Source organism: Urtica dioica, chromosome 3, assembly GCF_054948205.1.
Source record: "Urtica dioica subsp. dioica isolate 48M chromosome 3, U.dioica_male_clone48M_v1_H2, whole genome shotgun sequence".
Classification (NCBI taxonomy): Eukaryota; Viridiplantae; Streptophyta; class Magnoliopsida; order Rosales; family Urticaceae; genus Urtica; species Urtica dioica.
In genome coordinates, this window is record NC_142758.1 from 7,082,456 (window position 1) to 7,107,208 (window position 24,753).

General features: G+C 36.4%; 1 protein-coding gene across 1 annotated transcript; it reads right to left on the reverse strand.

The window, feature by feature from the left end:
- Positions 1 to 1,721: 1,721 nt before the first annotated feature.
- Positions 1,722 to 24,331, reverse strand: LOC149402277 (vacuolar protein sorting-associated protein, putative (DUF1162)). The gene is made up of 47 exons (XM_089609979.1): positions 24,024 to 24,331; positions 23,852 to 23,929; positions 23,632 to 23,744; positions 23,420 to 23,513; positions 22,744 to 22,787; positions 22,586 to 22,654; positions 21,631 to 21,692; positions 20,203 to 20,383; positions 20,009 to 20,077; positions 19,844 to 19,923; positions 19,234 to 19,383; positions 18,772 to 18,835; positions 18,542 to 18,643; positions 18,181 to 18,402; positions 17,950 to 18,077; positions 17,666 to 17,816; positions 17,072 to 17,167; positions 16,864 to 16,965; positions 16,624 to 16,682; positions 16,403 to 16,505; positions 16,123 to 16,293; positions 15,907 to 16,023; positions 15,213 to 15,484; positions 13,536 to 15,094; positions 12,292 to 13,454; positions 11,959 to 12,087; positions 11,730 to 11,879; positions 10,757 to 11,314; positions 10,618 to 10,689; positions 10,085 to 10,540; positions 9,786 to 9,966; positions 8,962 to 9,694; positions 8,658 to 8,774; positions 7,521 to 7,794; positions 6,830 to 6,943; positions 6,670 to 6,753; positions 6,155 to 6,205; positions 5,898 to 6,077; positions 5,239 to 5,522; positions 4,794 to 5,162; positions 4,652 to 4,715; positions 4,196 to 4,342; positions 3,898 to 4,002; positions 3,709 to 3,819; positions 3,523 to 3,627; positions 2,947 to 3,016; positions 1,722 to 2,838 (listed from the first exon to the last, which is right to left on the reverse strand). Exons 1-47 carry the CDS (start codon positions 24,118 to 24,120, stop codon positions 2,153 to 2,155), a joined length of 10,386 nt encoding a protein of 3,461 aa, XP_089466105.1. The 5' UTR covers positions 24,121 to 24,331; the 3' UTR covers positions 1,722 to 2,152.
- Between the last annotated feature and the right edge of the window lie 422 nt (positions 24,332 to 24,753).

The following is a 24,753-nucleotide window of genomic DNA, read 5'->3' on the forward strand; positions in this document are numbered from 1 at the left end:
GAAGGGTGATGAAGATGTCGCCCTCGTATTTGATCGAGTAGATTGTATAGTTGAATTTATGGAAAGATATTGCAGAACCCCTGGCACTATTATTTGGTGTCCACGGTATACCCTATAGAGATCACGGCTGATACTTTTGAGTGTGTTCAATAAAACCATGACTGATACTTTAACTAGCTTATAAGCAAACACATATCACAGACCTTTAAGAGGAAGATATGAACAAGTTCATAATGTTGATGAAATCTCTGCCATTTGTGTAAGGGTTTTAAAGAGGTGTAGCATGTAGTTGAGAAAACATGCAATGTTCCGCAGTGAAACTGCTTTGCCTTAATGATACTCCTTACTAATAAAAACATAAGTGTCGAGACCACACAAGATCGATGAGACGTTCTCGAGATCTTGTGACCACCGTCGGTTACTCTTAGAGGTCCCTGCAAAATCAACAATGTCTTTGCAAGGATCCTTAAGTCTTCTATCGTTTCTTGTCTATGAGGCAAGGCGTTTGTCTATCCGGACTGTCCTGTCATCTCTTGTTAGTTCAACTTAAAATCTCTAAGAGAAATTTTAAAATAAAAAATAAAATAATAAAAAAAGAACTATGACTGAGAGTCGTAATATTGGATTTTTTTTTTCTTTTAACTAAATAGTATCAAATTTGAAAACTGTGACTCGTGTGACCAAAATATCTTAATGACCACGAATAATAATAAAAAAAATTGCTTAATAAATACAGATAAAAGCCAATTGCTTAATTTGTATTTTTTTTTTTTAATATCAACTGTAGTCATTACGCGATAGGTATATATAGCGTACTTTGCCGTTATACCTTTCGCGATAAATTTAAGAATTAAAGTACCATTGACTCTCCTTCGAGCAAATCAATCACGCTCTCCTCAAGAAAATATGCACTTTCGGTTCTAGAATTTAGCCTTAAAGTTATAAGCTAGTTGCTTATCGTTATTTTGCACTTTACCTATTAGCTTAACTAAGCTATTTTGCTTAACTAAGCTACTAGCTTAGTAAATTAAATGGACCAATTATTTATTATTTTTATTTAATAAGTGGGAATTGAATAGAAAATAATAATAAAATATTAATTATTGACATGTGGGATAGCATTAAGTTAGGAGAGTGATTTAGCTTACCAATAGAGAACAAATTTCCTTAAATTAGTTGTAGTTTAAATTGCTTATATGATAAGTTAAGCAAATATGGTATTTGCTTACCATTAAAGATGCTCGGATACCCAACTCTCTTGAAAAAGCGTAAATCTTTGTGCAATTAAGATTAACTTTTATATCACCATCATAGTGACTTTGATACGTGCATCACTTTGAGGTTAACTTATTCGCTTGGCCAATTGTCAGCATTGATAACGTTATGAAAATACCATGTTTCAAGGTGAACCGTTAATTAGAAGTTACAAGAACATGCATTAAAGGGGCTAGTAACACTTATCTGATACATGATATTAATATCTTAAACGTGGTATTGAGGGAATCTTAAATTATAGCAATACATACAGCGTATAGAAAATCAGGATGTAGTATACAACCGAAACATCTCCCTAGATAGCTACTTTTCTCCTGAAGTCACATTTTATTGAATAACATCAAATTATCCAACAAATCATTCAATCATACAGACAACTTCGGAGTTTCTTGTGATCCTTTCAACCAAACACTTGTACACACTAAGTTTAACTGATATATTTAAACTGAAAAAGAATAACAGGGCGATTTTATTTTCTTTTGAAAAACAACCTTCCAATGTATTGTTGTACAATAAATAAATATGTAAACCAACACAATCATAATCGAAGGCTGTTGCTAGCAAAACTCAACTAATTAAAACCACCCCACTTGTGTACTGTACACAGTGGCTTTCTGTGTGAAACTGGTAACCACAAAGGGAAGCTGTACAAACTGGTTTCCTTCTATAAATAGCTAATATAATTTTAAGCAAGAGGAACAAAAGAACAAAATCAATAAATATATAAATAACACCAACTTGCTCTGGTTGTGGGGGGGACTTATCAGACCCAGGACCTTGAATAGAAATTCGCTTCTTGAAAAGCCCTGGCGATGTTCTACTTTGAATCTTAATGGGATAATCAAAGTTGTGTCTACAAAAATGGTGCTCGAGCAAATCACACTCCACCACTGATGTGCTTGATACAGCTCCGGCGTAGAAGATGTGTACAGCCCCAACCTTGATCCTTTCCTCGTTCAATCGTCGATAGCAAGACCTGTAGCAAGTTCTCAGCATCTTGGGTTTGTAAGAATTCCAAGTTAGTCTGAACCAGTGGAATGGTCGGACTGTTCCAACGCACTTTGGCCCTCTGGTTTCCCCGCAACAAGGTGTTTGAACTGCTTCCAACTATGTGAACCACTCCTTGGTCTGAATCAGCGTGTATCACACTTTCCAGCCCGATTTCAGCCTCGATTACCCACTCCAAATCAGCAGGAACGCCGCGAAACTCAGGTTTTCCCAGGTCTGCTAAGCTTGAGCAGCTCGCAGTTAACATGAGCCTCTCGGTGATGACGACAAATTTTCCAGCTTGTTTGAGTGCCTTGCAAGTCACCAAGATCTCGTCTCTCAGTCTCAATCCATCACCGGCTTCGGAAAGTGCGGATTGCCCAATAGCCTCTTCCCATGAGTAGGGTCTCAGAGGAGCTTCCCTGCTCAGAGGTCTTGGAAGACGGGTCCTATAACTTTTCCGTCTCATCTGGTATATCTTACTACGGTTTCTGATACTTTGAGCAGTTTTTCCGGTAACTTGGAGAATACTAGCTGCTGGTTTAGCTACAAGGCCTGTAACACCTAATGCTATGCCTGCATCAACAAATATGGATATAAGTAAATGCATATTATTAACAGCCATATAACAATTATAACTTCCAATGGAAAAATGATATATACAATCTGTTTTCCAGCAATTACCTGAGACTACACCTGGGAGCCCGTGTTTCTCGGCTCCTTCAATTGGCAATTGGAGAAGACCAGTGAGTCCCTGCAGCCAAATATGAAAACTATCCATGAGACCAAGTGCTCAATAAGTATGCGTAGAGTGTATATGATCACCGAATCCAACAAACCATCTAATAAATGCCTTCTATCGATGTATTAACATCCTAATTATAATAGTGGCAAGATTTCCCCGATTCAATTTCTGTAGTTGTACCAATAAATCTACTAAGTAGACATAAGCATGCTCAAGTTTGAGAACTGGCCTAGTCCAGCCCTGCAAAGTGCTTATGACATGAAACACATCATTGCCCCAGGGGACGTGACCCTGATAAAAAAAAAATGGGGACAACAATTTTTTTAAGAGCAATTTTTTCATGACTAGAACCCACGACCTTTACTTCTGTGGTGAGGAAGAAAGTGCCTACCACTGATCATAACCCCTCTTGTCGAGAGTGAACAACGGTTTTCAGACTTCATAGCAGTAGAATAAAAGATTATATCCTTTTTTTCTCTACCAACAGCTTAATTATTGCTATTGCTATAATGTACCTCTAAGACTGCATTTATCACCCCCTTGGAGTGCGACGCTCCACCAAGCTGTTGCTGTTCCAGTCTTGAGGCTGCATGGCCATCAAAGGTGAATGCAACAATGCCCTACAAGGAAACAATCAAATTGATATAGATCTCCAGGAATCGATCTATGGATGGAATGGATACTTGAAAAGATATACATACCTTATGTGCAGCTTTGCTAAATTGTGTAGCAGCGTCGCTAATAGCATAGACAGTATTACTTACAAGACTGGTGGTGCCTTGTGCCATGCCAGTAATCAATCCAGTAGGGCTCTTTATAAAATGGAATAATCGTTATTGATATGCTTACAAATATCAAGAGGAAAGGCTGTCTGATTAAATAAAGAATACCTCAAAAATTGTCCTTGCTGGTACTGAAAGAAAATCTCTTAGACCAAGCGATACCGTTCGAGCGAATCCCATTGGGTTGCCTATGACACCAGCAGACCCAAAAACCTACAAGTTGAAAATTTGTTAGTACAAGAGTTTATACGTCTACAGAAAAATCTGCATGTGTGTTTGTGGGATAATATTTATCAAGAAATACATAGCTAAACCATCAAGCAGAAGCCAATGGGGAAGGACTGTCTGGGTATATTATATTCAGTTTCAGTTTAATAAGCAAGTCCGTGTCCTAGTACGTATATACCTTGTATATCTCATGAAGAAGCTGCCGACTAAAATGTCTGACAAGAATTTCTTGTACGGCTTCCCAGCTAGAAATGTGATGCGCAATGCTCAGTTGCTTAAGATGAACTTGTGCCCCCTCAACATCAGCAAGAGCCATAAGACCTCTCTGTGGTAGATGCACGTCGACCATGTTAGATCATAGAAAAACTAAATGAAGACATCTTATGGAATTCGCTTGTCCTTTTTTAAATTTCATTTAAGAAACCAAATATGATCTTAAATTCAAATATTAAAATTTCATAAATTAAGCTAGATGACACTTTACGCATAGGCATTATCGTACACACATGGAAAGATCAATTAAGTCTAATGCCGCCTTCCTTTGTCACTGTTTTATTAAGAAAAGTACACAACTAACGGCATCCGTTTTTTTTAGTGTACAATTGTTTCTTTGACAGCTTGGTGAGGAACTTACATGGATGAGAGACTCTCCTGATGTAAGGACCCCATTTCTAAGAATCCAAGGAGCACTTGAAAAGCTGCAACAAGTAAAATTTTTGTCATTTAAGTACTGTACTTAGCGCTTAAGTTCAACAAAGCAAAGACCAGCGAACCACCTTAAAGTCAATTTGATGGAGCTAATCTCAAATGCCTCTATGTATATCTTTTTGTGCCTTCTAGCCAAAAGGTAGATTTGCTGCCAAGGAGCGCCAATTGGAACGACTGAAAGTAATGATTTATAATGTTTGTTTAAGTCATTAACAACAGAAACATTCGTTGGATGGTTCTTGTCGCCCCTTGATTTCTGACAATACTGAGAAGCCGAAGATTGTGTAGAGGACTCCACCGAAGCCGAGTCTGACATAAGAGACAACGGATCTGATAGCTGTATGACTCCACTGTGAAACCGTGATGTTACATTCTTTACGAAGTCAAACAAGCTTAGAATCATCTCTTGCTCAAGCTCAAGGTGGAAATCTGCAATCCTACAAGCAGATGGGAGAACGTGATCATGACTACTTGTTTACTTAACGAGTCTCAAATAAATGAGGCAGTGAATACCTTAAGCTTATATATTCGAACGAAACCAATGATAAATCTTTCTTCCTCCACTTTGAAACACCAATATACACTGCTGGTTCACAAGTGACATGTAGAGATCTATGCAATTTTTTATCCAATTGGATACTTTTGCATTCGTTATCAAAACACAACATGATGGGATATTGTGAAGACCGCAACTGGTTATCTATCTGTAATGACGAGATTTGAAAGGAAAGCTTTTGTTGATCCAAACTCTGTTGCAAATCAACTGTTATGTTCCTTGCACATGCAAAAATCAATTCCTGCAAATGCAAAACAATGATGCTTTCTTAAAAACTTAAATTTTTGGAAAGTTCTCTCACGAGTAGACATAAAATTGAAAACTTACAAAATAGTTTTTTTTTTTTTTAAATAAAATTAGAAACAAAAATTTAGCAAAATAAGCCACATAAACATAAGCGTTTGCGTTTTAGCCAACGTTTTGTAAATGTTTCATAAATAGCCATATTTACTAGAAATTTACTTAGTATTTTTTGTTATTTTGATAGCGTAAATAGATTTATGTGGCTATTCATAAAAAATTAACGAAACGTTGGCTATTTCAAAATTTCTAAAGTTTCATGTGGCTAGATAGCCACTAGACCCAATTAAAAATTGAAAAATTCATCTATACTCACCTGAGAGTGAATATTGATCAAGGAGATGCCAAGATATGGAATCACAAGGGAGATTTTTTCTGTATAATGGAAAACCTTCTCCTGTTGCGATTGATGCTTCTTTATGTCTCTCAAATGTGGGAGATTTGAATTTTCCAGGTCTTCCAAGACGTGATTGTTTGAATCAATAACACTAAGGACCTGTTACAGAGAAAAATCAATCTTTAAGCTAGTTTACTAAGTGCTCTCACATTCATCAATGGTATAAGCAGTCTAACCTTCGTCGCCCCTTCCGCATGCACTGATAAGATTAATTTTCTCTCTGGTTTCTGAAGACAAAGTTAGTTCTTTGTATTAATATAATATTACAAATAAAGCTTAAGTTAAATGACCATGAACAAGGATAGAAATAAATAAATAAATAAAAAATAAACTTAAGCTGATTAATTGATCAATTTTTTTTTTTCTGTTAGTAATTTTTCATAAGCTGTTGCCTTTTTATCAATAAAAGTGCTAGCGTGACTTTTTTTTTCTTAAAGATATTTTTCTGTTAAAAGAAAGGATCTTACTCATTTCACGAAACTAGCAATAGCCAGGAATACAACCAAGAGAATCACATTGATCTGGGATTAAAAAGCAAGGGACCCCTAGAAAGAAGAACTACGTGCAAACCAACACGCCAGCCCGAAAGAAACTAGGGGAGCGAAAATTCGTTACAAGGCGGCCGCCCAGCCTTTAGTGTATTCAAGAAGATATTACAGATGGTAAATTACTTGAAAACAAAATTTCATACCTCCGAAGATGACGGTAGGTCAATAGGAGTGTAGACTTTGACGTCATCAAGGGAATATGAGCCTAGAATACGCTCGCCAGGTACCTTATAGATCCAAAAACATATACAAGTCTTAAAAATAACATTCAGGCAGTCATAAAACATTAAAAAGCACACGTACCTCCACGGTGAGGCGATGGGGATAGCATGGCTCATCCCACGCATAAGAACAGAAGGTGTAAGGGTGAATCAGAGTCTCGAAAGTTTCACACTTTTGTTGGAAGATCCTTAGCTTCTACAATGTGCCAGATGTACCATCAAAATAGGTCAATCACACACTTATGAATCATTACTGAACTCAGAAAGAAATAATTTTGATGAATTTAGTTACATGTAACACAATGCTTAATCATGAATTTTGAAAATTTGAGCTAATGTTCCATGTATTCTCTGTTGTTGAGGAATCCTGGTCCTCGGTCTTTTAACTTTTTCACCATTACTGGTGCTCTTACCAATAAGTTTTTCTTATCATATAATTAATTTTGAGCTCATGAAGTGACAGAAGAAAGGAAATTGAACAACAGAATACAATCTAATAATTAGCATTTTTCAGATAGTTTTAGAGTGGTGAAAATAAGTCCTTTGTGCATTGGTATAATAATTAGGTTTTCTAAAATACAGTATTATTTACACAACCCAGACATGTATATAGTACAGAACTGGGAATGATCAAACGAACCAAAATGCTGTCAGTATAACAGCAAAAAGCTGATACCAGCTTACAACAACGTAAAGAAACAAGAATCTGAACATATATACCCACCATATAGAATCTGAAACTTAGTAATAGAATAGTTAAGCAGCATACAAACCTCTTTGGAGAAATTTTCAATTCTGTAAGGCATATATCCTGTATCATCATCAGACAAGAGGATCAATATTGTTCCAGAATTACCACGAAGACTCCCAACAACCTTCTCATCGCTTACAGATACATCAGCATTTTGCACTTCAACTCGTATTATACTGGATGAACCCGACACATAATTCTGCATTTTCACTTGAGTGTCACCAAGGTGATCGGGTAAGAAGCTTCCCGACCATTGCCATCCAGGTTCATCATAACGAATCGAAACAAGTAACTCCCTGCAAAAAAACATAGAATAAAAAAAATTAAAGTCTTGCAGAACGGGTGAAAGAATCCTAAACTACAGCAAAAAAAAAAAAAAAAAAAAAAAGAACACACTAATCCTGCGCACAACAGAAATCAAAACATGTGGAAATTTGAGTTCCCTAGGCTTCCTAGAAATGCCCAAGCGCCATGCTGTATTTTAACACCCCATGGATAAATGTATGTGAGGAAATGTCACACCTTGAGAAGGCTTGATTTCATCTTATCTGGAGTAAGCTCGTTGTGGCAAAAACTAATTTTTCAAACGGTTTTAACGAAATATTAAAAAGAACCCTCTATCAAACTAGTCGATCCGATTGCAGCCATAACCCTAGCCTACACACAATTCATCCTCTCCTCACACATCGCTGAGGCCTAATCCCTGTAAGGATGTTCGGTAGGTTGAAAATATACATATACAAACCCCTTCGGATAGTGGTAAACCACTGGTGTGATTCACTATGCAAGATGGGCCAAACACGTCATTTCTTACTTTTTTTTTTAACTAAAATTAGATATTTAATTACCCTGCTCCAGATGTGTAATTCATATCAATCAGTTCAATATAAATTATGCTATTATTACTCGGCAATTTACCCCCAGCCGAAAAAAAAAAAAAAAAAAAAAAAAAAAAAAAAAAAAAAAAAAAAAAAAAAACTTACGGGAGCAATTTAATTCACTTAATTATTTCAAGTGGAACTATATTTATTTATATAAAAAAAAATAATAAATAGATAAAACCAGACACCACAGAAGCCAGGGCACAGAATTACAGAAGGGAAGCAATTTAAACACAAAATCATAACGAGTAGCAAGCAAATTATGCACGGGAAGTTACCTCGTAATATCCATCCAGTGAAGATGAGAATGATCTCCAATGCACAGGCGGAAAACATGATTACTACCCTTTTGCTTATAGCACAAGTCCTTGCTACATGCATTACTAATGACATATCTGTAAAACAACGAATTTTAATTTGCAAAAAGTAAACATCTCTGAGGCAATTAAACTGCAATAACAGCTGTATCTTGACGGCTTCACCGTTGTTAATAAAATAGTCCATTGTTTTGTTTTGTTTTTTTTGTTTTTTTTTTTATTAAAACCTAAAGAGCACTAAAAGCAGACTGTCTAGAAACCTTACCTAGGCTGAAAAATGATAGCACTCGACCTGCCAGTTAATGGCCCAGTAACTGCACTCGATGTCACAGATATCATATATGCAGAATTTGGTGATGATTGGGGAACAAGAACCGTTGTTGAACCACTCAGTGGAACAAGAAATGGGCTTGACCACAACAAATTTGACGTATTTGTGTCATCGTTGTCAGACTGGGCTCTACTAACAGTAATGCTTAGTTCATTATCGGAAGACACAGCAACAGGTGAGAACATGCAAGGCCCCACTTTTTCTCGTTCATAGCCCACAAAGTTGGAAGTCCATGTGTTCAATTCAGCAGATGAAAATGAGAATCTGTTCTTCGAAGTATCCGAGGAATAGTTACTTTTTCTCAATTGTGATTGACTTCTTTCTTTTGAATTCTCCGAGTCTAAAAGACTAGACTGAAACCTGATGTCTCTCTTTGAGAATACATGACCAAAAGACGAAGATTTTATCCGGCTCAGATCTGCAGAATGTGATTCGTGAATAACAGAGGCCATACCCAGACCATCATCCACTGCTTGATAAAATTCTTGCTCACTTAAATTATACGAGGAACGAATGATGCAGCTAACACTATTTACTTCATTTCCAGATTCCGAAATCGCCAAGGGAAAACCAGTGCAATTATATAGCAGAACAGGAACATAAATGGAAATTTCCCTGACACCCGAGAGTGCGTCCATCATTTTTTCAACCGTAATACATATTGGGCCTGGAAAAGCAATAGACCATGAATAAATCAAGCATTGAGGACAAACACATCAAGAAAATCTAAACAAATTATTCAACAGAAGATCAGTTACCGTTTGAATACGGATCAAAATTGATGTTCTCAGATAGACTGAATTTTGATCCATTGAACTTGGCTATCGTACAGAATGTTTCTGCACGTGGGAACTTCAGAGTAGCTGGCTTATATCCTTGCATATGAATCTCCAGTCCTAGATCATGCAAAGGATCAACGCTGTGAAAGAAAGTCTCTACCTGTCAAAGATGGTAAAAAGATTATTTCAGAATGATGTAGCTACCAAACCCAAAAAAAAGTAAGGAAAAATAAAAAGTAAAGATGTTAGTAAAGAGATCGCCTAATAGGTTGCCGAACCTCTAAAAGACATGAAGTATGGGTAGCCCCGCCACTTTCAATTGTCAATGATACTTCCTTCGGAAGGTAGTTTTTCACCACCAGCGGAGTATGCAGAGTCAGGTGATGAATGAGACGCTTGTTAGAGTCATCGGGTTTGCTCAGATTTTCACGAGTTTTAACAGTGGTACTAGTACTACTATTAGTATAAGTGCTACTGCTGGGCCGACCATAGAAAGGCATGCTGATATTTCTAACTGATAAACAACAGCGAAATGGATAATCACTTGGGAGAGCTGGATAGCAAACAGAAGATTTGAGAAAGCCAACTTTAGTCTCCTGCAGAAGCAGGTTTGATAGGTTATAGACTTCACTCCAGAGGTGTGAACTCCCAAATGGACGCCACCTGATCCGACCAGCTTCTGCCAAATGCAAGGGAAGAGGAAACTCCTGGCCAGGATATATTGGATCTAATATCTGAAACAGAATATCAAATATTACATCGAAGTTATTGCTAAAGAGTTACAAGATTCACTAAGGTTTTCCGTTTATACCATTGGGGCTACACCAAATGGTATATCGAACCGCAGCTCCAACGGGAAGGAGGTAGCATTTGAAAGTATAACCTGGAATTTGAAATATTAGTGGACATTCAACTTTATTCATCATCTATAAATTCAAGAATGTACATACCGTTGAGTATAACCGTATTAGCTTGCTATAACGCTGCACTGACACATCAAACACAACAGGAACTACAAAACCGTTTCTGGTGTTCATGATACTGTCATCATTGCTATATGACTTGGAAATGTCAACCTCAAGGTAGGTAAGCCCTACACGATCCATAGAAATAGGAGTAGAAGGCACCGATATCCCATCAAGTTGAATGGAGATAAAATGATGAGCAGTGTTACTTAACTTTTTCTCATTTAGTCTATCTGAAGAGTGGGCTGGCCAAACATCAAAAAGCTGTTCCTCAGGAGTGTCATTGAGATGTAATGGAACTGAAGCACCTGGTTCCACAGCATGTCTACCAATCAATTCAACTAGATCAAGCTCATCAGGTAATCCTTTGTATACATGGTACACCAGAGGTACAGATGTCAAGTTCTGAAGAACATAAGGAGCATATCTTCCAGCATACATATGTTTCCAGGGAGAATTCCACAATTTCTTGGTTTCTGAAGCGTCACTTGCTTCACTTGTACCCAAAGAATCATTTATCATCTCTTGCGTTCTGAGAACACACTGTCAGGAAAATAAATCCGATAGTAGTATCATTTAGAGTCATATAATTTAAATTAGTAGCACACTTAAAATACTAATTGCAAGATCTATCAAACATAACCCAATGTATTCTAATGGAATTTGTCAAATTAGCCTACAAATACAACCAATTTAGAATTGACGCAACATATGAATCTAGCCGATATCAATGAGCTCTAAATACTTACAGCTTGGGTGTACAAGAATTTGATCGGTGATATGACTATTTGTTACTATATTGTAAATCCCAAACTTGCTCATGTTTCAGTCTTTTTAAGAGACTGCAGACATTACCAAAAAATATATATATCTGTACTAGGAGATTCTATTAGAATACTTTTTGGTAAAGTCTTTCTACTAGAGCTCAAGGATTGTGATATAAGATGTTATGCAATACCTCGATGAGAGGTTCTGTGAAATCCAAATTAAGTTGCTCAATAGATTTGAGATGGAGATCTGTCACAATTGAGCTATTCAGACTCAGTTCTTGTTTCCTTGTCATGCCAATCTCCAACTGCCACGGCTCGATAAAAGGCTCCCAAAAGACCTTTGCCAAGTAAACAGTGTATAAGATAGTAATGAAATTCATATTTAAGAATGGTTGGTATTTACTGTAAACAGCAAACCTTGTGAATGTTATTGTAGCTCACTTGAATACAGCCAGAAAACAAGCTATCTAAGTAGTTTTCGGTCATATTAACGTGCATGATGGTATTCCTCACAATAAATTCAAATAGGGGTCCACTGCAACTCCACTGCATCAAAGAAAAAGAATTGTTCACATTGCATCAGATAATAAAAGCATATTATTAGCATCAATTGCTGTGGACTGAGACTGGCAATGAAATTTCATTTGCTTAAAAAATAAAGATTATATAGCTCATTGTGATGATCGAGGAATATTTCCTTTTGTATTTATTAAATTTATATCATCTCTCCTTACGAATTTGAATATTTACCCTTCCATCACTAAGAAGAAAAGAAACTTTCCGAGCCTTGATGTCAATATCAATACCGCTGAAAGGGAACTGAGAAGACCCTGCTTCAGAAATTAAGAAAGTCACACCTCGGCAAAAATAAAAAAAGTGATGAGACAGCCACACTTTCAGGTGATCCAACCGAAGCTCAACTTTGATATATGGTTGTTCCATCATGTCAACCTCAATCTCCATAAAAACATGAGAAATCTGAAAAAATGGCCATGAAAGAACATTTTTTTCCTCAGAAACTTCTATAGTGCCATTCCATTTTTCCATTTTAGTCTTAAATCTTGCACTATTTCCGTCAATAAGTAACTCACTAGCTTTACTCTGCATAGCAACAGAAACATAATTCGAGTCACTTGCTCCCATTGCATCCGATGAACTAACGGAAGAACTCTCCATCTCATATGCCTTGCTAGTGGAGCACAAGGGAATACGAAACATTATACCAATATTTTCCAACTTCACGGACAGGTCACCATTCTCCTGCTTCGAATTCTCTGCTGAGGCTGACACACAAGACGCGGTAGTTAGGGTGTCATCATGCATGTCGACCTTTTTAAGTATCAAAATCTTCGATGAGGAATTTAAGGGTGATACTTTGGACAATTCTTTGGCATTAGAAACAGCTGTATCGATGATCTTAATCCATTTGGAAAAATGTATCCAAATGTCAAGAGATGGGAAAGAAATACAGACTTCAATTCTACCTCTCCGCCCTTCTACTAGAGAGAAATCAAGAACATGTGAGGGTGAGGATGGGGAGGTGAATCTTGCTAACATAATGGAATCAGGTAATGAGAGGAACTCCAGGGTAGTGAAGCTGAGATCTAAACTCGAAATGCTGTCATTTTTTAGAATTGCTGTAAGTGTAAACCTTATATTAACCATCGCAGATAGCTCAGTTGAGCTCTTTCCTGAGTGACTCAACTTTATCGACAATGAATCAGTGTGGCATCTAACTTCTGTGAGTACAATGCTTGAGGCAATAGGTGAAGCTGAGATATTCTCCTCAAAGCACCTTTTCAATTGAAGAAAGTGTACAACATCAGATTTGAAACATTGTGCTAGCTCAGATACAAGAGAGAACTGGCTAATAACACCCCACAGTGCCTCAGCTCCAAGAGAAATATGACAATCTGTTAAGAATACAAGAGTTACGTACAAAAAATAAAAATAAAATGATGAGTTCAAAGAATATTGTTAAATTAAATCCATACCGTCGGTGATTATTTGACAATCTACAAGTCTTGTCATAATACATCTGGTTGATAATGTACTTTCTGGATAAATTTCATTTCCACAGGGCAGCCTCACCCAAACATCGGCACTTAAGGGTGCTATCAGAGCGATGGCATCTTTTTCTAATCTTGAGCAATCCAATGGATCATCCTTGCATGACAAGACTGATAGGACAATGTCCCTTCCACATATATTCAAACAATCACTTTTCATCGCAAGCTTATGTGCCAGAACACAATATTCCTTTGGAATTCCCTTGAGAGCAAAATCTGAACTGCAGTTAGGAATGAAACTGATGTACAATTGTGGGATATCAACCTTAAGAAACAGGGGTTCCACGCTTTCCACAGGAAGCACTAGAATTGAGTCAAGGATCTCAAACTTATACACAACTAAATTTTCATTTTCAGCAACACTGCCAATACTTTCAGCTTTCTTGTTCTCATTTGAATTTGAAGTCCAATCAGGCAAAGAAAAATAACCAATTATTATGGCCAGATATTCGGGAGGCAAAATGCAGTATATGTGCTGCATGCTAACCCCTACTTCCAAGTGGGAGCTTGATGATTTATTTTCTTTATCCCGTACGCGCACATTTATAATAGGGGATATATTTGGAAATGAGGGACCCCATAAAAACTCATGAAAGTTTGTGGTCCACCAAGGTGAGGTAAGAACAACACCCTCCAAAGAAAATAATGCGTCTATACCATCTTCAGTAACAGACACCGAACTACTTGAGCTAGGCAGGGTAAGAGTTCCAATGATGGATGAAGAATCGTGAAAATGAAGACTGATACCACATATGCTCAACTCAAATAAAGATGCAACAACCTCATCCACACACTTTGCTAAGCAAACTGATCCTTCTCCGGCACTAAATTTGGATGCCTCAGCATGACCATGACCATGAACATCTTTAAATTCCTTTGCTTTACTGAACTGTTGCGTTCTGATTCTTCTGTCTCTTAAATTGAAGTATTTTCTCCAGTCAGAACTAGAATAAAAACATGCATTTTCAAGAGTATCCACAGTACTACCATTTGAGATTGTAACAAAAGGAAAATGGTTTGTGGGGATGCTTGACCACTCGGGAAATCCAGCTTCAAAATAGTTTGAACATCCAAATCTTTGAAAGCCAAAACCTGGAACCTTTTTTCTATCACCAGCACGTACAGAGCTAAATGAGTTTTTAACATCTGCAGAAGTATTAAGTGCAGATAGACTTTCCAAAAACTCAGTGATCAATCTGATAACAAACGGGTAGCAGTGGATTTCAGCATCACTCAAGCATATTGTGTATTTGCGACAAGCTAGCTCTGTACTCTGCATATCATAATACAGGCTAAAGGATCCTTCGTTACATAATTTCCTGTCATCGAGCTTATCATTAATGTTTCCATCCTGAGAATGCATGGGAATATGATTCCCAGATGAATACAAGATCTGGTTCACGGTTTCACCTCTCAATGATGACAATGTTACATTCAATGTTTTCAGGGCGATCCAGCACTTCTCAAATGATTCAAGAGCATAGCTGCGTAAACAAGAGCTCACTAAGATTGGCTTTAAAGGGAAAGCTTTCAATTTAAAAACTAAAAAGGCACTCTAATTATAATCAAAGAGAGTAGAACAGGATGTTCAAGCAAGCGTACCAGATATCCAAGTCTTGAAGAACAAAAATAAGGGCCAAGCTGCTTTCTCCATCATTGGCAAGGTCCACCAGTAATTTGACTCGCTCAAATTTAGCAGTAACAGCAAAACGAAAATCAGCAACAATCTCTTGATTTGATTTGACAGCGGGTGAATCCATATTTGAAAATAAAGCTTGCTGTTGCATTGTGCGAAGCTGTGAACTCAACTCCAGAACTGCACCATATACTGATGGTGAAAGGTGCGCATGTAGTGACGATACATTAACAAAAACCTGATATTGGAATAAAAAGAAGTTTTAATAAAAGATACGTGGCTAACTGCATAAAGACTAACATTAATATTTCTACTCAACACCAGGGTTTTAATGTATGTAAATGGGTATCGAGGCGAGAGGTCTTAGTACATGAGGGGTGTGCCTCAATACGTAATAATACATAAGCCTCAAGCCGATATATAAAATACATAAATATAATATACATATATATAGCATCTTATCCAGACATAAATAAGCTGGTCCCTGTTAAAAATAAAAAAATAAAAAAATAAAAAGCTACAAAATGCCTGGATAAGGTCCAGGGCATAGATACAAAAGGAAGTATTCGTTTTCCCCATCAGATTCAAACCGCACGCTAATACAACTTAACGATCTAATTAATGACATTACATGTGTTCCCCTACAATGATTCATATCACCTCCAATTGTCTTGGTATTGATTCATCTGGGACAACGCAGTATGTCAACACAACAGATGTGTTAAATTTCTCAAAGATCGAGATTGGTTCGCAATGGGAAGGCAATCTTATCACGACCTGCAAAAAAAAAAAAAAAAAAGGTTCGATATGTCATCTAAACTTGGAGATTGCATGGCAAAGGAAAGAAATGGGCATATCAGAGCCAAATAACCTGACCTCCATATCATCAATTTTGACCTCAAGTTGATCGCTGAAATCTTCAATTTCAAAATGTGTAGTGCTGTCCACAATTAATTTTTCTGGATGGCAAGATTGTTTCCCATCCTCTACGAAAAGAGTTCCCAGAACACTTTTAGTCATAAAAGCAAATGATGCAATTTCGGCTACCTGGAAATTTTAGCGGGGCAATATAAAACTCAATAAAGGTAACTTGAACATCAATACGTAGCTGAAAAAGATAGAACATAATGCTAGCTGTCCTTAACAAGGGAATTACCATATTACAGTCCCCGGTCACTTCATTTTCCCATGGAATATTTACGAGAATACTATTGATACCGATATCCCAAATCACTTTCTGATAACTGGATAAAATGTACCTGCAAAAGCAAATAAATTTTATTGGCAATGAAAATGGACATTTCGAGTCTTTAACTTCAACCAGTCTTAGACAATCTACAATGATTAAGCTTCCAAAATGCTTACAATTTAACTTACTCAGCTTTTAAGAGCAGCCGACTATTAGCATCACTAATCCCATTCAGTGACGACAAGACCTGCACGACAAAGATTTATGCATCATCTATACAGGATTGTAAGCTGAAGCAAGAACGAGAGATCAAGTTACACCAAAGAGAGAATTATAAAATCCTAGTTAAAAAAAAAAAATTTAAAAAAAAAAACCTAACTTGCATGTGAAGACCCTTATTTGGAGATAGAGCGAGATACAACACCTACCCTTTCATGTTGAGATTCAAAAGAATTAAATACACCCAAAAACTCCATGAAATTCATATATAAATCTGCATCATAAGTAACTTCAACCGGTTCAAGCAAGCCCTGAGTAAAAAGTTGCAGCAGTATTAGCAACTACACACATAATCCTGAATCAGGTAGATACAATACGCAACACCATTTAATCAAACAGAAATCATGAGAAGAATACCTTTATCAATAAATCAACCTCACTGTTTGAGGAGGCCTCCACTTGCAATTTTAAAGAAGGATGCTCAGACTCCATCAACTTGTTCTCCATGGGTGGCTGAAAGGACCAAAGTTTCAGACCAGAAATAGAAGGGATGAACTAGTATCAGATGATATTTACGCTTGAATTCTTATAGAATAAAAAATAACAAATAAAAAAAGCATGCCAGACACACTTCAAAGTTTGTAGTCCAAGTTTTCTTACTCTAGCCACAACCAAACTTCATCCCATTCTCCTCAAACAATAATACTTACCAGAATTGCTCGTCATCAGAGGCTAAAAAACACTTTGCTGCTAGATTACAGAGCAATATAAAGATGATGGAAACTCTCACCAAAAACGACAGTTGGGAGATCTAAATTATCTTTCATGGGGGCAGTATTCAAGTGAAAGTAAAATAAAAAATAAAAAATAAAAAATAAAAAAAAAAACAGAAAAATCAAAAACCATTGAAACCTTTTTTTTTTACCATAAGAAGCAATCTCAAGCTCTTAAAAGTAATAGCAAGAAAAAGAAAGTTTGGAAATCCTCACTGAAACAAAATAAAGCGCATACCCTTCTCATCTGTAGCACTACTTTCTTGGTACTTGGATAGATTATCTCTCCTGAATTTATTGCGGTGACAATAGTTACAGAGTTTTCCCACAGTTTGCACTCAATAACTGACCCAGCTAAAACAAACTGAGCAATTTCCTGGTTGCGCTTTCTAGAGAAAACACCACAAAAATCAAAGTAAACAGTAGATAACATTGTAAAATAATACATGGCGGATGCAGCGGATGAGAATAATAAGCAGAGCTATGAAGGATTATGGTTGGAATCAATAGGGATAGTCTTACATGCTACGCAGCATTGTTGAAATACGATAAATACTGATTTTGACAACATAGAAATAGATCTCTTCATTCACGGCAGCATTGACATCAGATGTATTCATGGGATGGAACTCTGTTGCCTCATATATGTCCTGCCCAATAAAACAGCACTTAAGCTTCCTTTTAATGAATATTTGTCAATACCCCAAGAAACAGCATCCTTCTTTTCCATGCAAGTAAATGGAGCAGAGATACCTTTATGACTTCATCTGATACGACACCAGAAAATTGGCTAGAGTCATCTGTTCCTCCAGCACCAAGCATGCCAAGGGAGAGCCAGTTCAGCCATCCACGGGATTTACCAGACAAATTTTCATCATTCTTCGATTTATCGAGCAAAACACCAACACTGCTTGAGCGGACTAGTGACTGTTTGACTTCACTTGTGCTGACAGCTGAAGCATTCGACAAAGTTTCCTACAGGAGTTACACTGATTGGAATGTTGGGTGCAAAAGAAAAAAAATACATAAACAAACCCTTCTTAGTAAGAGGGCAAACTAATATGTCTGTGCCAGTACTTTATTGATCATCCTTTATAAAGGAAGGTTAACTTACCTGAAGCCTACATTCAGCAGAAGACCGATATCTTAAGATATCCTCTATGTCCAATTCCTTCTCCATTTGCTCCAGTTCACCAAGAACATTTCCATCGATAGGCTGAGACCGAATTCGATTAACATTGATATATATGCATATACATATGAGAAAATTACTAAAAAAAACACATTTTCACTTCTTTGATGCTTATTTTATAAAAGTTCGGTGATCTAGAAGAATCATTTTACCTGGTCTTGCCGAATAGAATACAGCTTATCCTTGTACAGATTTACATATCTGCGGCGGTAACTTCTGAAAATGGAAAAGTTATTTGAAACAGTGGGATAAAATAAAATGATAATACTACTATTTAAAACTCAACATTTACACATCTATGATTTATATAAATAATCCTAATATGTCAATGAATCATAATCCTGGTAGAAAATCGGTCGTACTCACTTTATTTTTTGTTGAATTATGGATCTCAAAAATTTTAAACACTCTCGATTTGGTCCAAGAAAATAGAAAATCTACGAACGGATGAGAAATCTTTGATTACAATAAAATAGTAGACCAGTCTCTAATCGCAGCAGAATGAGAAAAATTGACAAAGAGCTTGAAGAAACTGATCTCTTAACATGCTGCACTTTACCACCCATTAAGCTGTGAAAATACTGAGGACAGATACTTCAATAAAATACACTTACAATCGCTCTCCAAAATATCTCCATGATGTTTTCTTTAGCTTCTTTCGAACATCTGAGAGGACGGATTCTTGTGCATAGCGCCACCACAATTTTTTCCAGCCATCCAACTTATTTGATAACGGACTGCACCAAGGACGATAGCGTCCATACCTACACAGTACAACAAACAAAAACTAAACTTCTTATAACTCATTCCAGCTTTAGGAACTAACATTTTGTTCAAGAGGAAAAGTAAAATTATATAATTTGTAAAGCTGGAAAATGCAAGGAAGAGATGCTTTAGGAATTAACATTGTTATGATTCAATGAAGAATGTCACTTCCGGTGCCAGATAGACAATGCTTTCTTTTTCAGTTCTTTCTGATATTTTTTTTAAAAGAAACAGCTGACTTTATTAAAACCGCGGCAAAGCCGGAAGATCCCCAGTTCTTTCTGATATATATATATATATATATATATATATATATATATTAAGAGAGAGAGAGAGAGAGAGAAGTGGTTCGCATGAACTAAAAAACCTTTACTGAAAATAAATTTAGTGCATGCTTAAATGTTTTCTGGAAATAGTGTTGGACAGGAAAAAAAATAATAACAATAAAAATATACTTACTTCTCTCTAAGCTGAGATGTGCATATATAATCCCAGAGAACTAATATTTGGTGCAACTGGACTTCATCCAAAGATACCTCCTATTTTGAGCATTATGTGAAAATTAAGCGCAACGTAATATAATACACGGCCCCAAAGCTTTTAATTAAAGTTACGATAACAAACCAAAGCTGATATCCTGGTGTTGAAGAAGTGTTGTGGGTTGTTCTTATCAAACTCTCCTGCTCTGTTGATCTATACAAAAAAAATAAACAGAAATTATGCATGAGATTGGAAGTCAATTTTTATAACAAACAGAACCAAATCTACGCTCATAATCAATAAAATAAATTAAAGATGTGTCAACTGAACTTCCATACCAAAAGGGACATGTAAACATCACATGGTGCAAGGACAGAGTCACAATTTTTCCTGTATGACATCGCATTGTCAGAGCTCAAAATGTTGAGATGTCCCTGATATGTAGTACAGTAAAGTTCCAGTCCTGTCATTTCCAAAGTTTTATTCACTTGGCCACCCTTTGTCCTCGCACTCGATGAGCTGAGAAATAGGAAAAAATTATAAAACTCAAACACCAACTATACAACTTACTATGGACCATGAAATCATCAAATACGAAACCATTTTCATGGAAAAGTAATTCCTCAACCTCAAAACATACTATAACAAGATGAGTTTGAGGATTCCTCAACCAACTAGAATAAAGAAGATCCAATTTTGAAGCTGTGTGGAGATGTCCAGTCCCGACCAAAGTCCAGATTTTCTCGTGGTTATTGGCTCTTAAGAGAGTTAATACAGCAGATCGTGTTCAGGGACTGAATCCGCATTATTCTCTGTTGCCGAGCTGTTGTGTGCTCTGCCTTCCTGCGGGAGAAGATCCAGATCACCTTTTTCTCCATTGTTGTTCTGCTTCAGGAGTGTGGAGTTGGCTGTTCTCTAACTTAGAACCATCGGGTCAGTTCCTAATTCCATTGAGGATCTCTTCCAGATTCACGAGCAGCCAAGACAGGTGTGTTAGCCGGGTTGTGGTGCATATGGAATACACGGAACACCGTTCTCTTCAACAATGGGTCGTGGAATCTGTGGGTTGATTGATAGTATAAACCATTGTATCGCCCTTTGGCTCTCCTCCTCTTGCAAGATTTTTGCTTCGTACTCTTTAGCGGATTTCCCCAGGCATTGGTCTAGCGTGCTGTAACATTGTATTTCTTTGGGTTGTTTGTGGTTTTTTCTGTTTGGCCAAGTGTTTTTGGTTTTGGAGAGTTGGGGTTGCGTGCTGGTTTGCGTGTACTCTGTCTTTCTGAAACTATTCTCGTTGTTGTGTTCTGTATCTTTTCGGTTTGCCGTTATCAATAAAAAAATAAAATAAAAAACAAAAAAATAAAAAAGTCCCTTGTTTCTTTTTTTTTTTTTAAAAAGAATAAAGCTCCAAAATTCAACAAGTAATTGAGCGGTAACACCTATCTAAAAGCTTCTAACCATCTATATCCCAAGGGGTTGGTCTAATGAAGGAAATTGTTGGACCTTATCAGTCCCTGGTTTGACTACCCCTGGACACCTATCTAGGGTAGACTATCAGTCGATAATGACAGAGCCTCGTGCATTTTAGTCCAGTCTAACCGGGAAACCACAGTTATAAAAAAAAATGCACAAAACCATCTAACCAAATAGTAGAATATATATTATTGCCCAAACAAAATAGTAGAAGAGGTGTAATTAGGCTTACTGCCTTGTTTATATAAAGAGTCCCGTTTCAAAAAAAAAAATAGTAGAAGAGGTGTAATTACCTGAGAAGATTTTGCTTCATTATTGTCAAGCTGGAAAATTTTAAACCAAATATGGTGTGCACCTATCAAGAATTTGAAGAGAGTAAAAATTATTTCAGTAAACCAACATTAAACTAATACGGTCTAAAAGATTATTGGTTTATTAAGTTTATTTAAATTACCTATTTTACTTGTTTTTAAATATTTTAAGAAGTACTTTCGGATTTGGTTTTTAGTTTTTTTTTTGGGGGGGGGGGGGGGAGGGTTTTTGACAAATTTAGGGCAGTTAAATAGTTTTAGGATGCAATCAAAGCTTTCAGGGATAAAAAAATAATAATAATAAAAAAAACGTTTATCTCTACTTGGCCTTATGAATTTATTCCTTAAGAGTGGTTTTTCTTGCAGAGTAGATTTATTTGCATATTGAAGCACATACAGACCATTGGGTTGTATCAACTACACATTAACGATATCCAACAAGTATCAGGCTTAGAAATAAATAAAAAAATCGTTTTTCTCTACTTGGCATACGTACATATATGTACATATATATATATATATATATCAAGAGAGAGAGAGAGAGAGAGAGAGATAGAGAGAGAGAGAGAGAGAGAGAGAGCGAGAGATAGAGAGAGAGAGAGAGAAGAGCTGTAAGGTGATTGTGCAGAATTCTTTTAGGCCATTTTACATCAACAAATAAATAAAAATATATAATAATAATTATAATACAAGCGAATTTTCAGAATTTTTTTTATCGCAGAGGGATGCTAATGGGTTGTGGTCGAATAAAAGATCATGGTGGATCTCTTCATTATTATTTTTTATGAGAAATACAAAGGCCTAATATTCCTCTCTAAAACATAACAATGAAGAGAATCATGAGATTTCTCACTTTATATATAAGGACGATTGAGAAAAAGTAACTACAAGAACAGAACATAGTCAGCAAAGCAGGGACAACAATAAGTAGCCTTACCGAGTCTCCCTGCAGATCATGGTATACCACATGGAGAGTCCTCATTGATACTTGTATGCTATCAAGAATCTGTAAAGAAAATGAAGAACATTATTGATTTTATATGCTTCCCTGCATACTGCAGTCATCTAAGATGTAAATTGTTGCTCACTAGTCACCTTGGCAGAGATGTAGGATGTAAATAATCGGCCAGCTCGATTGTCTGCTACAGCACGAAGTTTAGGAAAGAATTCATGGAACGATCATAGAAAAACTTGCAGAATGCATATAACAAAAGTATCATTCAATACTGGTATTGTGAATAATTATAACCTGTAAAAAAGAATACAAAAACTTTCTCCAACCAGATACCCAAAGGAATCTAGATTAATTCAAAAAGATAAAACGCGGAACCATAATGATTACATCTGAAAACGAAATATAAGGAAAGTAACCATTATGATAACTTATAACGGCACTGGTAATGCTACGATAAAGGCATGTGCCCAATAACGCATCAACCAAGCAATCCACAAGCATTTCCGTCATCGATTTTCGAAGAGGCGAGAATATTTTCTTTATAGAAAGAAAAGAAGAAAAAATAAAAAAAGGAATCGCAACAAACCTTCTGACGAATTTGGATTAGGTCAGAGAACAAGAAACGTTTAAAGTCGTCAACCTTTAAAGACAAGTACTTTTATTTCCTACTAGTTTGAATCGAAAGAACCTTTAGTGCCTTCAACATTTATTTTTCCCTTTGTAGTCAAATGCCCCCATGGAGTGGCTCGAAAAAGTAAATCAGCTGTACTATTCTGATACTATGAACCACCCCAAGACTGAAGTCAAAACGCTTACCACAGACTCGTTTTGACAATTTCGCAAGCTCTGCCGCTGCAAGTTTGGCCTTTTTCCCGGCAGACTCTCGCTTTTCAACCGCCTCCGCACTCCACTAAAAATAAAAATAAAAAACAGGTTTCATATCCGCTTCAACAACTCCATGAGCAATAATATAAGCCAACACCAGTGTACAGAGTAACCAAGTTAAACATCAGCGTTCATTACAATACCTCTTGATCGTCTCGTCGGGATGCACAAACAAAGACATCTTCTAATATAATAACAATTGGATCCCACCCAAGCTTTTTCCACGGAATTTTGATGCTCAATTTTCCAACACGGCCTATGCCCAAGCAAAATCATCAAATTAAATGCAGATTCTAATCTAAGTGTATACAAATATATGTAATCACGAAAAAAATGACTGCAAAAACAAGTATAGTCAACTACCTTGCTTCAAGGCAAACGGCAACTGAAGATAGTCGAAGGCTTCGAGACTGAGCTCCACATTTTCCAACAGAACCTCCTCTGCACATGATTTCGCAATCGATTTTCAACAAGAAGAAAAAAATGGAAGTCGAAGAAGTAATGTTTGGTTGGAGGATTTTTCGAGAGAAATCACCGTTCCAGAGAGTGATTTTGAGCTGTTCTTTCTGGATATCTTTGACGAAGCGGCCTAAATACCCCAATATCAACTGACGTACGAAACCTTCAAACATCGTCTCTGATTTCCGACTCCGCTGAACGGAAAACGCATCGGAGCTGAAATGTATTCTCTATCGGAAAGCCGTTGATGTGTTTTCCGAGGTTCGTCGCTCGTCAATTTAACCGAATCGCCGTTTTGTTTTGTGTATGAAATATGAATATTAAGCGGTAATTTATGTTTTCAAGTAAGAAAGGGTTTTAGCTCCTGCACCTGTTTAATTTAGAATCCTAATGTTTGTTCGTTCGTGCACGAATATAGTATTACTTTTATTTTTGCTGGCAGTACGAATATAATTCTATAAAAAAATTGTTTTCCTTTTTTTTTCTCTGGATTACTATTATTATTATCAAAGAGGGAAAATTTGAGGCCTAATTTAGATTTTTAAAGAAACTTCTCATGGGCTATATAAAAATAAATAAAAATAAGAAAACATGAATAAGAAAAATAAGTTTAACACATAATTGTTGGAAGTAAGTTGCTGAGTGTTGATGTCTATGTCATAATTCCAAGAATGAATAAATAAATAAAAATAATAAAACTGAATAAGAAAAATAAGTTAACACATAATTATTGGAAGTAAGTTGCTGAGTGTTGATGTCTATGTCATAATTCCAAGAATAAAGGATCGATTATTAAAGTTAGCAGT

Bases quoted from the DNA above. Each gene is read 5' to 3' on its own strand.
- LOC149402277 (XM_089609979.1), bottom strand. From the start codon at position 24,120: ATGTTTGAAGGTTTCGTACGTCAGTTGATATTGGGGTATTTAGGCCGC. The intron at 7,795-8,657 runs GTAACTTCCCGT...GTTTTTTTGCAG, and splicing joins CACTGGATGGATATTACGAG to GGAGTTACTTGTTTCGATTC. The intron at 4,003-4,195 runs GTATATACGTAC...TTCAACTTGTAG, and splicing joins TTCTTCATGAGATATACAAG to GTTTTTGGGTCTGCTGGTGT.